The sequence below is a fragment of the Hipposideros armiger genome, unplaced genomic scaffold (genome assembly GCF_001890085.2).
Source record: "Hipposideros armiger isolate ML-2016 unplaced genomic scaffold, ASM189008v1 scaffold_594, whole genome shotgun sequence".
Taxonomy (NCBI): domain Eukaryota; kingdom Metazoa; phylum Chordata; class Mammalia; order Chiroptera; family Hipposideridae; genus Hipposideros; species Hipposideros armiger.
In genome coordinates this window covers 229,013-242,065 of record NW_017731944.1, presented here as the reverse complement: position 1 = coordinate 242,065, position 13,053 = coordinate 229,013, and the positions used below count along the sequence as shown (strand labels likewise).

Genomic DNA, 13,053 nt, shown 5'->3' with positions numbered 1-13,053 from the left:
CACTGCAGCCCAGCTCCAGGTTGAGCTGTTGTTCAGCATCTTAGCTGTAGAGGGCAGTGTCACTGGCCCTCATATGTGGGATCCGAACCGGGACCATCTGGCGTCCCAAGCCAGTTCTTAACCACCACGCCACTCAGCCGGCCCCAGATTCCAATATTCTTGAAGCCAAAGTGATGCCTTACTTGTGTTTGGATATTATGAAATCTCTGGTTTAGTGTCTTGCATATGATAGGCATTAAATACATAGTTGTTGAATGAATTTGTTGATTACCAAAGGTGAATTCCATATTATAAACTACAGGAAGAGAAGGAAATTACAATGGGACTCAGTTGTCCCATATCTGGGGGTGATTGACATTACAATGTTAATAATTATTGCAACCATAATTCCTGTTACACTAATAATGTATATATTATCTCTAGCTCCTGGGCCAGTTTTGTTAGACACCTACAAATAAAATTTAGGGCCAGTGGTAAGGAAGACTTGCCCACTAAGCAGGCTTCTTAACAATAATTCTCTGCATTGATAGGTACCATTTACAAGTCACAGTGTGATATGATGACAGGTTTGGTGTGTCCAACAAAAAGCCTGTTCAGCAGAAGAAATATTTTAAGCAATCTTTAGAATATGCTGCTTGTTGAAGACTATAATATCTTGAATCATGCTGAGAACCGGTCAGAGGTGAGATGAATCATTGTGAGAAAATGTGAAGCTTAAGGATTTGAGGGACTTCTTCCATTGGCAACCTAGTAATTAGCTCAACCAACACCTTGTGCTCCACATGAAAAATTCCTGATTGTATTTGGATGATCATTACTATGAAAATTAACACAAGAAAGGTAAACATCTACAATGTTATTAAGAGAATCAGCATCATCCAATTCAATGGATTGACTAGGTTATTGCTATTACCACTTTTTACATTTGAAGCATTTTATTTTTTTATTTTTTATTTTTTAATTAATTAATTAATTAATTTTTTTTTAGCTGAGCCATCATCCTACCACCTATTGGCAGCTCAGCAGCAGCTCAGCTTGGGCCAGGAATCGAACCACTGTTGCTCAGAGCTCGCACTCTTGAGCGATTCAGCACAACTGAGCCATTCGGCTGGCCCATTGAAGCATTTTAAATACTTTTAAATGTGCATCCCTGATTTATGAAGGACTTAGCAACTGAGAGAGAGCATAAGGCAGTCCAAGTTATTCAACATTCTTAGGTTTGAAACTAAAACACTTTTTTGATAGATAGGAAAAAAATAACATGACACTCATAACTGATAAAATTTTAATAAATTCTAAATAAATAAATAAACTGCTAAAAGAACCGGCTCCTTTTTTTTATTTTATAGCAAAATTCTTGCATTTAACTTCATTGATTGGCTTATACACGTGTTTAATCATAACTTTTCTTCTGGAAGTTTGTTATTTCAAATTATTTCACCAAAATGCTATAATTTTCATGAGGTTTTTCTCAACTTCATGAAGTAGTATGGAGGTCTTGCCAGATTTTTCTTGACTGAGAGACTTAAAATCATTTTACATTATGATGTAGCATATCCAGTCATATATACTGATATATATCTGAAATAAATGTTTCAAAAGCAGTAGTTTATCTTGTTGAGATGCTGTATGACCCATTTTATTTCATATGAAAGATAATAGCTGAGATTGATTAAAATTTGTTTAATGACCCAATAATTCATTACAACATGTAATTTAGGAAAAACAGAAACAAAAAGACAACCAAATAAGTAGATCAATGATGCTTTAGAGCAGTGGTTTTCCAGTGGAGCCTGGAGCCTTAGGGGCTCTGTGAGGGGGAGGGTGTCGGGTCTCTGTAGGATCAGAGATGGGAGAGAATGTACTATGTTCCTGGAGCAAGGGGATTCCAGTTCTCACCCCCACTTTTACTATTTGGGGTTGTGTATACAGGTCTTGCACATAAAATTTCATTTAAAGAAGCCTATTATTGGTTTTAAAAAGTTTGACAGTTACCTCTATACATGATAATATCCTTACCTTATAGGCTAAATCCTGTTATGACAAAAAACACTACTTTTGAAATCACTATATAAAATAAAAGAGTTCTTATGCAATATGCTGCTTATTCCAAGCAATACTCTAGGAACAAAGTTGCACAAGAAGTAAACTCTTTGTCTGGGTCCTTATAATACAGTTTTCCTTACATCTTTTAAATCTGGCACCACCATTTAGGGATTTCTATTATGGACTTGTGTTAATTTGGTTAGATAATTTACATGGATTTTAACTGCTTTGCTTATAATTCAGTGCTTAATGTTGAGGGGTTATTGTTTTGTTTCTGATAAGTGAATCTATTTTATTCTTTAAAGGTCTAGATGGTTTATTTATTGCTTTACTTTTTATGACCTTTCAGATAACAAACATTTTGTTTCAGTCACAGGGGAAATGCGAATATTTCTTTAGATTTTATGTGTCAGAAATGGGAGCACATTGTTTCCAGAGAGATATGTGTTATTTCAAGCACAAGGGTGACATTCCACAGTTTTAAACTAATTAGAATTTGAAATTATTATTAGAACTTCTTAAAGTCACATCTGTTTGGGACAGGGGCAGCAAAGCCGGTTTGTAAAGATGATTCAGGATTGGATGGACTTAGGTGAGGGGGAGAGCAGTAGGAAGCAAAAGAAGGGGGAGAATGTGTATTTACTGAATATTCACTATGTACGGAACATTAACCTGAGTGCATCACACATCTTCCTTGTTTTAATCCTCACAACAATCCATTGAGTAGATATTATAATCCCCAATTAACTGATGCAGACCTGAATGTTAAATGATACATCCAAGGTCAAATAGTGATGGAGCTGGGATTTGAAACTGGGTTTGTTAGATTTCAAATCCCTAGTGTTTCCTGGTATTCATTTGCTTCCCAAAGACCGTTCTATTTCTGCATGGTTCCTGGAAATTATGCTCCTCACTCCTGCCCAAACACAGGTCCTCTCGCTGATCATGGTCTGAACCCTAAGCCACATCCCTCCTGCTCTGTACCTGGAACATAATCAGTGTTCCATTTACATTCTTTAAGTGAATGAATGGACTGGGCATTAAATGGGATGACATATGTAAAAGCATTGAGAGAAGGTGGAGGGTTAACAGCACGGGTTTGGAGCCAGGTTGCCTAGGTTCAAACCTTGGCTGTCCCATTTATTAATTGCATAACTTTGGGCAAGCTACTTCATCTTTCTGTGCTCCATTTTTCTGCTTATAAAGCAGAAATAATAGTATTACTGTCTCTTAAGGATGTTGTAGATCTTAACCTTGCCTGGGTCATGATAAGAGTTCAGTCAAGTTTAGTCACATGGAATTTAGCAACTTGGAAACTATGAACCATACAAGGTTTTTCTTGTTTTTAAAATGACCAAGGTTGGACAAAAGGCTAATGTAATACAGTAAACCCATGGTGTTCAAGTGTTTAATATGTTAAGCTTAACTGTTTATTATCAATCTTAAAGGTTGTAGCTTGGAGTAATTTGTAATTTTACTTATGCATGAATTTAAATTGCCAGTACCATTAGACTTGTATGTCAGATGAATCTTTTCTCTGAAGAGTGTGCCTCAAAACATTGCCCTTAGTCCCTGACACTTCTTGTACAGCTTCATTATTTATTTTCCTAACAAATACTATAAGGACAAAGACAGTGCCTGTATTATTTCCAGAGCCTTATAAAATGAGCTAAAAATTATGATACACTTACTATGTGCCAGCTACTATGAGAAGAGCTTATATGATTGGCATCAATTCATATCTCATTCCATACTCACAACAATCCTTTGAAGTTGGCCCAATTATTGTAGTAGATTATTGTTTGAAAATATTCACTCGCCTCCTCCCACATCCATGTGTGGAAGATAGTTCCTTATCTCTTAATTTTGGTTTCAGCCATATGACTAGCTTAAGCCAATGGGATGTAAGCAGATGTGATGCAAGCTGACTCTTGAGAAGTATGTGCACGGAGAGGCTTGCTTTCTTGCATCTCTGCAATCATCATGAAAAACAATGCCTGGGCTATAGCCCCTTGTCCCAGGGGAAGGATGAGAGCCCTGTGGAGCAGAGCTAAGCACCTAGCCAAAACCATTCAAGATCAGTCCACTCCTGGCCAAATTTCAGACTCATGAGGAAGTCCATCCAAATTAACAGAGCTTTCAGAACCGGCTAGACACTGTATTCTATAATTTGGATAAACTGTGTTATTTTCATTTAGTTCTAAATGTTTTCTAATTTCACTTGAGATTTCTTTGACTCATGTTATTTAGAAGTTTGTTGTTTAATTATAAAATATTTGGGAATTTTTCAGCTACTTTTCTGTTTTCAAGTTCAATTTCACTGTGCTCTGAAATCATATTTTGTATGATTTATATTCTTTCACATTTGTTGAGGTGTGTTATATGGCCCAGAGTGTGGTTTCTCCTGGTGAACGTTCCATGTGATCTTCAGAATAATATGTTTTCTGCTGCTGTCGGATAGAGTATTCTATATACGTCAACTAGGGCATGTGAGTTAATAGTGTTCTTTAGATTAAATCTATCTTTACTGATTTTCTGCCTGCTTGGTCTATTAGCTACCGAAAGAGAGGTGTTGAAGTCTCGGCTATATCTCCAATGAATTGGTCTACGTCTCCTTTCTCTTCTATCAGTTTTGCCTCACATTTTTTTTGATGCTCTGTTGTACGGCACATACACATTTAGGATTGTTAGGTCTTCTTGGAGAATTGACCCCTTCTATCATCATGTAATGCACCTCTTTATTCCTGGTAATTACCCCTATTCTGAAGTCTACTTTTTCTGAAATCAATATAGCTCCTCCAGCTTTCTTTTCATTTGTGTTACATGTTATTTTTCTCTGTCCCTTTCCTTCTAACTTTGATGAGTCTTTACATTTAAAGTGGGTTTTTTATAGACACCATAGAGTTGGATCTTGTTTTCAATCCACTCTAACAATCTCTCTTTTAGTTGCTATATTTAGGCAATTCTCATTTAAATTGTTTTTTTTAATAAAGTTAGATTAATACCTACCATATTTGTAACTGTTTTCCTTTCATTGCATTTGTCCCTTGTTTCTATTTTTGGCTTCTACTATTTTCCTGCCTTTTCAAAGGGCAAGTATCTTATAACAGAGTGTTTCCAGTTTCTCCCTTCATCCCTGTCACATGACTATCATTTATTTCATTTATCCACATGTTATAATCACCTAATACATTGTTGTTATTGCTTTAAACAGTTATCTTTTAGATCAATTAATGAGAAAAATAAGGTATTTTAATTTATCTTTATTGATTACCTCTTCAGTGCCTTTCTTTTCTTTATGTATATCCAAGTTTTATATTATTTTCCTTCTTCTGGAAGAACTACTTTTAACATTTCTTACAGAGCAAGTCTTCTGGAAACACTTGTTCTAGTTTCTGTTTTTCTGAGAAAGTCTTTATTTCTCCTTTACTTTTGAAGGGTAATATTGCCAGATATAAGATTTTAGGTGGTTATTTCTTCTTCCATTGCTTAAATTATGTCACTTTATTATTGTTAGCATGATTTCAGATGTGAAGTTCATTGTAATTCTTATCCTTATTCTACAGAAATATGCTCCCCTGGTTTTTTTCAAGTTTTTTTTTTTTGTCTTGTTTTCTGCAGTTTGTATAATTTGCCTAGTTGTAAGTTTGGTTTGTTTTCTTTTTGTTTTTGTCATTTATCCTGCTGGATATTATCTGAGCTTCCTAGATCTGTGCTTTGGTGTCTGTCATTAACTTTGGAAAATTCTCAGCCACCATTACTTTAAATATTTCTTCTGCCCTATTCTCTTTCTTTTCCTTCTTGTATCCCAGTCATGTGTATGTTACACCTTTTGAAATTTTGTTCTATTCTTTTATATTATTATTTTTTCTCATTGTATTTCAGTCTTGAAATGTTTCAATGATTTGTCTTCAAGTCCATTGATTCATTTTCAACAGTGTCCCAGGTGCTATTGAGCCCATTAAAAGCATTCTTTGTTTCTGTTACAGTGTTATTATCTCTAGTATTTCCTTTGCTTCTTTCTTAGACTATCCATTTCTGTGTGTACATTACCCATCTGTTCTTGTGTGTTGTCTACTTTTTCTATTAGCATCTCTAATATATTAATCATAGTTATTTTTAGTTCCTTACCTGATAATACCAACAGCTGTGTCCTATTTGAGTTCTGTCATTTACTTTGTCTGTGTTTTTTCTTGCCTATTTGCATGCTTTGCAATTCTTTGTTGAAAGCTGGACATGAAGTATCAGGTAACAGAAACTGAGGTAAATAGGCCTTTAGTGTGAGGTTTTATTTTAATCTGGCTATGAGTTGTGGTGAATATTTGGTGCAGTTGTAAGTGTGAGAGTCTTAAAATTCCTCTAGAATTTTTTTTCTTCTCGCCCTTCATTACTTTTGGCCTTTGTAAGTACTCCCCCTCAGAGAGAGTCTGCTGTCTCACAGCTCTTTCACCTGTTATCGATCCTTATTACACTGGAGTCCATTGTCCTGGTGGTGAGGTATGTGGGATGGGAAGTGTTCTATAATCTTGTGATTATATCTGCCTTTTAATGAGTCTGTGTATCTGAGGTATGAAATTATCCCTTAGCTTGTTTTTTCCTCCCTCAGGGGAGTTAAGAAAAGTAGAAGGGGATGGAGTGTAATAAATGCCCTCTCCCCACCCCTGGTGCGATAAGGTGCTGGTAAAGTATTTTCTATGGAAAATTGGCCACTGTTATGGAGAATGCTCTGCGCATATATTGTAGGGTTATATTTCCCCTCCATTAGTTTCTTGGCTCTTCACCACGAGAAAGTAATGAATTCCTGGATATAAAACCCATTAAAATATGGGGTCTCCCCCTAAGATCCTCAGGAGTTTCTAACTCCCATGCTAGTCCACAATCAGACTCTAGCAATTTATTGAAATGAGCATTTAAGTGTTTCTATCAGTTTATGGCTCCAGATAATGATACAGGATAAGGATGATAGAGAGTGCAGATGTAGGTTAACTTTTATTAATTCAATGTGTATTATTGCATAGCTTCCTCTGAGTTAACTGGATTGCCTGATACTTGCATCCAATTTTAGAGCAAACGTTTTAAGAGACAGGTAACTATAATTGGACATTCTTAGGTGAATAGTTTCCATTTTGCAATATTCATCTTAAAACTGTTACTTAATTATGTTAATATGTTTCTAATTTGTTCAAGTGTAATCTTCATTTTATTAGGTAGGCCTCAGAAGCTTTTGGGTCACAGGAACAGGACTATCTCCATCTTTTGCTCCCACTGCCTAGCTACCTGAAGTTTTCCTCCCCCCTTTTTCTTCTCTGCTTCCTCTCTCCTTCCCTTTCTTTCCTTCTACCATTTAAAAATTTTGAACAATTCAAAGATTTATCATATATATATATATAAATATATATAAATAAATATATATATATATATATATATATATATACACACACACATACCATTTGGAATTAGAAATTTTAAATATTTTCTTCCAACTTTAATAAAATAAATTAGATATTATAGATAAAAACAGCTAACCTTGTACAGCATTTCTTTTGTGCTAAACTCTATTCTATGTGCTTTTGATATATTAACTCATAATTTCCTCTGTTAACTAATGTATTAACTCGGCTGTTAACTAATCCTCACAGCAATTCTGTGAGTTAGCTTGTATGATTACCCCCATCTTACACATGAAGAAATTGAGGTGCAGAGAGGTTAAGTAGTTTGCCCAAGGTTACACAGGTGGTAACTGGTGGAGCTAAGAAACCCAGGCTGTGTGGCACTGAATTCCTTGCACTGAACCGGAAGGCCATGTATGCCGTGTTCCATCCTCATTCCCTTCTCATTCCCGTCTTTCTCCTCCACAGAGGCAACCCACTACCAGAAACTGTGTGTGTTCAATACATAATTATGGCGCGCGCGCGCGCGCGTGTGTGTGTGTGTGTGTGTGTGTGTGTGTGTGTGTGTGTGTGTGTAAACCACTTCGGATTTTACATATCTTCGTTTCTCTTTGTTGTTCTCTGCCTAAATTTTCAATTGTAATTTATCTCCTTGAAATAGTAAGCATAATTATTATGAAATCTATGTCTGAGAGCTCAATTTAAAAATTCACGTCCTGCTTCAATTCTGAAAGTTCTTAGCCATTATTTCTTGAATATTTCCTCAAACCTGTTATTTCTTTTTGGAACTTATATTGCTTCCTCTAATATATTCTCTAGAAATACATTCTCTGGAAGGCCATGACGTACCATTGGTTATGGAGACCTCTCTATAAGGCTTTATGATGAACCCTGGTTAGGTGCAGTGAGGGTCATATGTCCTGAATCTTTTTCTCTTTTGTCCTACACTGAATTTCTCAGCTTGGATTCCCATACCATATGAGTAACGTGATTTGTATCATTGCTTGGTATATCTTCAAGCTCTGGTTTCTTGAAGTTGATTCTGTTTTTACTCACAACTTGAAGAGCAATTTTCTATCCACAAACTGTCCCCAACTTATAATAGTTGGACTTATAATTTTTTCAACTTTACAATGGTGTAAAAGCAATATGTACTCAGTAGAAACTGTACTTTGAATTTTGATCATTTCCTGGGCTAGCAGTATGCTGTACGATACTCTTTTGTGATGCTGGGCAGTGGTAAAGAGCCCCAGTTCCCAGTCAGTCATGCAGTCATGAGGGTAAACAACCGATACCGTACAGTGTATTCATTGTGTTAGATGACTTAGGCTAATGTAAGTGTTCTGAGCACTTTTAAGGTAGACTAGGCTAAATAAACTATGCTGTTTAGTAGGTTAGGTGTATTAAATGCATTTTTGTTTTATAATATTTGGAACTTGATGTTGGGTTTGTTGGAATGTAACCCCATTGTAAGTCCAGGAGCCTCTGCACTGTGATCCTGGCTGTCTGGTGGGGATTTCTATGCCTGTTTATAAACAGAGCAGAGCTTTCCTAGCTCAGGGCTCTAAACATCTGCCCATGAAATTGTAACATCCAGGGCCCTAAGACATATTTCTGTTACAGAGCCCAGCCACCTATCCCTTTCTTCCCATTGTAGCTTCTTCAACGTCTGCTCTATGACTCTGGGATACTTCTCTTGTTGATACCTGGCGATATCCATTTCTTTCTTCTGAGTTCAGTCATGCAGGAGCAATTTCTGACACTATCATCATTTTCCAAGTTAAAATGTAAGCATAAAATGATACAATTATGGTGATATCAGAAATCATGGAAGAAGAACTTAGGAAAGTTATGTTTTGAACCCCAATGGTGGCACCAGAGCCTGCTGCTGTGCTAAGTGGGAGATACAGCAAATCCACCATGCATAGTTTTGTTGTGGCAGAGTTGTGTTCATGGTAAATGAGCATTCCCACTGAAGTGATATTATTGAAGTTCAACCTGTCTGTCTTTGCACTTCAAAGTTTTCAAGGTACTTCAAAATAGAACTGATGGTAGAATGGCCATCTGTACTTTTGAGAAGGCATTGCTTGGATAACATGATAGGCAATAAAAGTCAAATTACTGAAATGAATGTGCTGAGCAGGTAATAAATCAATATGAAAGAAAGTGTAGAATGTTTGTGGTGTCAGCACAACCACAGGATTTGGCATCAATTAACATGTCAGAACATTTTCATACCTATACTGAAAGGGACATTTTCCCTTTTCTGGTGAAAGTGACTCTAATCACGCGTTTATTTTTGTCTGACAGCCTCACACTAACAAGAATTAGCATATGAAAAACTTTACATTGATGACACATAGGAAAAGCTGTGACACATAATTTTAACTGCCATAAGTTTTGTTTTTCCTGTTTTATTCATGCTGCTGCTCAACAAGCTAGAACAAATATACTCATATAATTTTGAAGCCAAAAAAAAAAATCCCGTGGCTAAATTTTACAACATCCCTATCCATGTACACAAGAGGCTTTAAAAGCAACCTGTTTGAAAGTCTCTGGTGCTGAATATTTCAGATTGTCCCGCATCTTTTAAAAACATAAAGAAAAAAATGACAGAGTTAGGAGCAATATACTCCTTGCAAAGAAAATGATTGCATTGCTTGCTTTCATCTCTGCTATCAAAGGTCTCCAACAGTGTGTTTCCATGACTAATTGGGTTAGGGAGGGGATGTACAGTGCTGTTAAAAATATCAATGCCTCAGCACTGCCTCCTGGAATCCGGATCCTCTTGATCTGTGTTGGAGCCCAGTAATCTTCACTTTAATCAGTCTCCTATCCACATGGTTCCTGTGCACACTGAATTTTGAGAACCATTGATACAGAGGCTGCATTAAAGAGCAAGGTAGTCGGTACATCAAAACAGGTACTCAGAGTACCCAGATTCCTGTGGAAGTCAGTCATGTCTTTGATTACTGCCAGGTCATGTTAAATTTTAGAACAACTGATACTAAGAACTCAGTGAACAGTTTCATCCAAGGGACACATAGCAAAGGAAAGTGGAATTAAAAATGTATCATCCTGCAGTTTGAGATTTATACACTGGATCTGTAGGATGAAATTAGGAAAAGACCAAGAACATGGACAGTTTTTTGAGGAAAAATGGCACCAGAGGAGAGATTGAAATGTGAATGAATATAAAGAAGATTTTCAAGACCTATGAGGGATTTTGATAATCAATCCTAATATATCTGATGGGAACTGCTTATAATTTTCTGATGGTAAGAAATATGTAGATTACTAGAATTTGTAATTGAAGTAATCTGATTACTAGAAAATGGGTAGAAATAGCCCATAAAATGAATACTTGAAATTATATACAATCACATTTATTATTCATGGAAGCATTTACATAAATTGGTTGGGCAGTCTAAAAAATATTACTTATTAAATAAGCTAGCTTTTAAACTTTATGTTATTATGATATGCCATGGATTCATTTTTGCTTTTTAGTTTTTTTAAATTCACTGTTGCAATATTTTTATTTTTTAATTTATTTTTATTTTTATTTATTTATTTTTTTTAGCTGAGCCATCCTGCCACCTGTTGGCAGCTCAGTGGCAGCTCAGCTCAGGGTGGGAATCGAACCAGAGACCCTGTTGCTCAGACCCTGTTGAACGAGCTCTTAACCAACTGATCCACTCAGCTGGCCCTTGTTGCAATATTTTTACTTTTTAATCATTATTATTCATATAGAAAACAATTATTCAATTTTAGTTTAAAAATGGATAAGCAGCTTTGCTCCTCTATACCAGCATATGGGTAGAACTAGTTTTTAAAGTCTTCTTATTCCATTACTTTTTAATTTATTCTGATTTTATTACACATTTGTCTAAAGCAAAACTTCAAACGATGGTAATTTTTATTTTGTTTTGTTTTAATAAATGTTAACATTTACACTGTAAAAGATAATGTAAATGAGCCATTTCTAAATGGCGCTTGAGCTGCCATCCCACAGGAGCTGCTTTGCATGTCTTACTCCTCAAACCTTTGGAATGTTGAAATTGGACAAAATAACCTTTGGCCTGGGCCTAAAGCAGCACTGGATTCCAAATAACTGTTTGCAAAGAGAACAGAAAAGCAGACGATATGGCTACCAGACTGAAAATTATACACATTCTTTAATATTCGCATCACCATGTTTGCTTATCTGCAACTATAGATATTACTTTCTTAGCCTATTAACACCCATAGAAATTCCTTCCTTCTATTTAGGTAATTATTCCCCTGCCCTTTCTCATAAATGCCTTCTTACCTTCACCCCCTAATCTGAATATTATTTGGGTTTCTGTCTGAATCAGCACTTCCAGAATAGCTATTCCTTTGGATCTCAAGTAAACACTAATTGCCTCTCACTTTCGCCTTTCATTTTTAGGTTAACAATACCAACCCATTAGACATACTGAGAAAATCATGGAGCAAACTCTTTGAAATGAAGAGAGTCCAACTACAGTGCGCAGTGGCTTTGTAATGGGCTACTTTATCAGAAATTTTGTGTCATAAATTTTACCCATATATGTAAACATTGTACCTTTTTTTCCAATCAATACCATGAATCCCCAAAAATTCTTTAAAATGTCTTTAGTTGTTTTACCTTAAAGCAGTTCACCAGTTTATGTCATCACAAACATCGTCCACAAATTTAATAACATAATATGCAGCAATTAAATTCTCTGCTTCCATCCAATTCTTAAGTTAAACAAAATTGAATTGAGCTCAATCTTTCAGTCATTTGTTTAATAGTAAAATGTGAGTTGTTTTATGCAGACATAGTCTTCAGCTTGGCTTCAACTGGTGGTTTTATGAGCAATGTGAGACTCATAAAGCATTCACCAGTTATATCCAATTTACCATTCAAGGTGATTGTGAGATTGACTTTGAAAGATGTTTTAAACAAATTTAATTTGGCCCCCTGGGTTCTCCATTCTACCTGGTTAAGAATTCTCTTTGAAGTTGCAAACAGATTGATGATTTTCTTTCAAATGTGCATGATAGTTTTTAAGTACATGGAGTAAGACTGATAATTTCATGCATTTATCTTGGGGTTTTCCTCACCTAAGAAGCACCAAAATTTGGCATCATGTGGCACTTCATAGCATTACCACTGATCTTTAATTAAGCATCTAAGTACCTCTTAGAATTTGTCAGATCTGCTGCTGCTGCTACTGGTTCACTATTTGTGGTCAAAACCCTGTTCTCAGCTGCTTCACTTGCAAGTTCAAGGCAGGAAACCGAATTACTCTTGTTCAACATGCCTCTTGATTTCAGGTTGCTCTGAATTTTTCTCATCATGAATATTTTTCTCTATAAGTATATGAGTTGAATGTCCTATTTTAAGTATATGAAGAACAGTGTTTAAAAACAGAATTTTCTGTTCATTTGTGGAATCTAGGAGCTTACTGCAGAACAATGGAACTCTGTATATTTAATAAGAAAAACATTTGGTATCGTATAAGTCTGGCAGATAGTGAAACTGAATTATGGGAGACGGGTTTATGTAATTAAAGGTTTAAAACTGCCACTAACTTCTGAGGTTAGAAACTAATTTTTCAGAAAAATC

The 13,053-nt window shown here is 35.7% G+C and overlaps 1 protein-coding gene across 1 annotated transcript in view; it reads right to left on the bottom strand.

Moving 5' to 3' along the window:
- Positions 1-12,782, bottom strand: part of EREG (epiregulin) — a 39,006-nt gene extending 26,224 nt beyond the window's left edge. Inside the window, exon 1 of the mRNA XM_019624580.1 lies at positions 12,625-12,782. Coding sequence (XP_019480125.1) covers positions 12,625-12,782 — 158 coding nt within the window. The remainder of the gene's footprint in view (positions 1-12,624) is intronic.
- Positions 12,783-13,053: the final 271 nt, after the last annotated feature.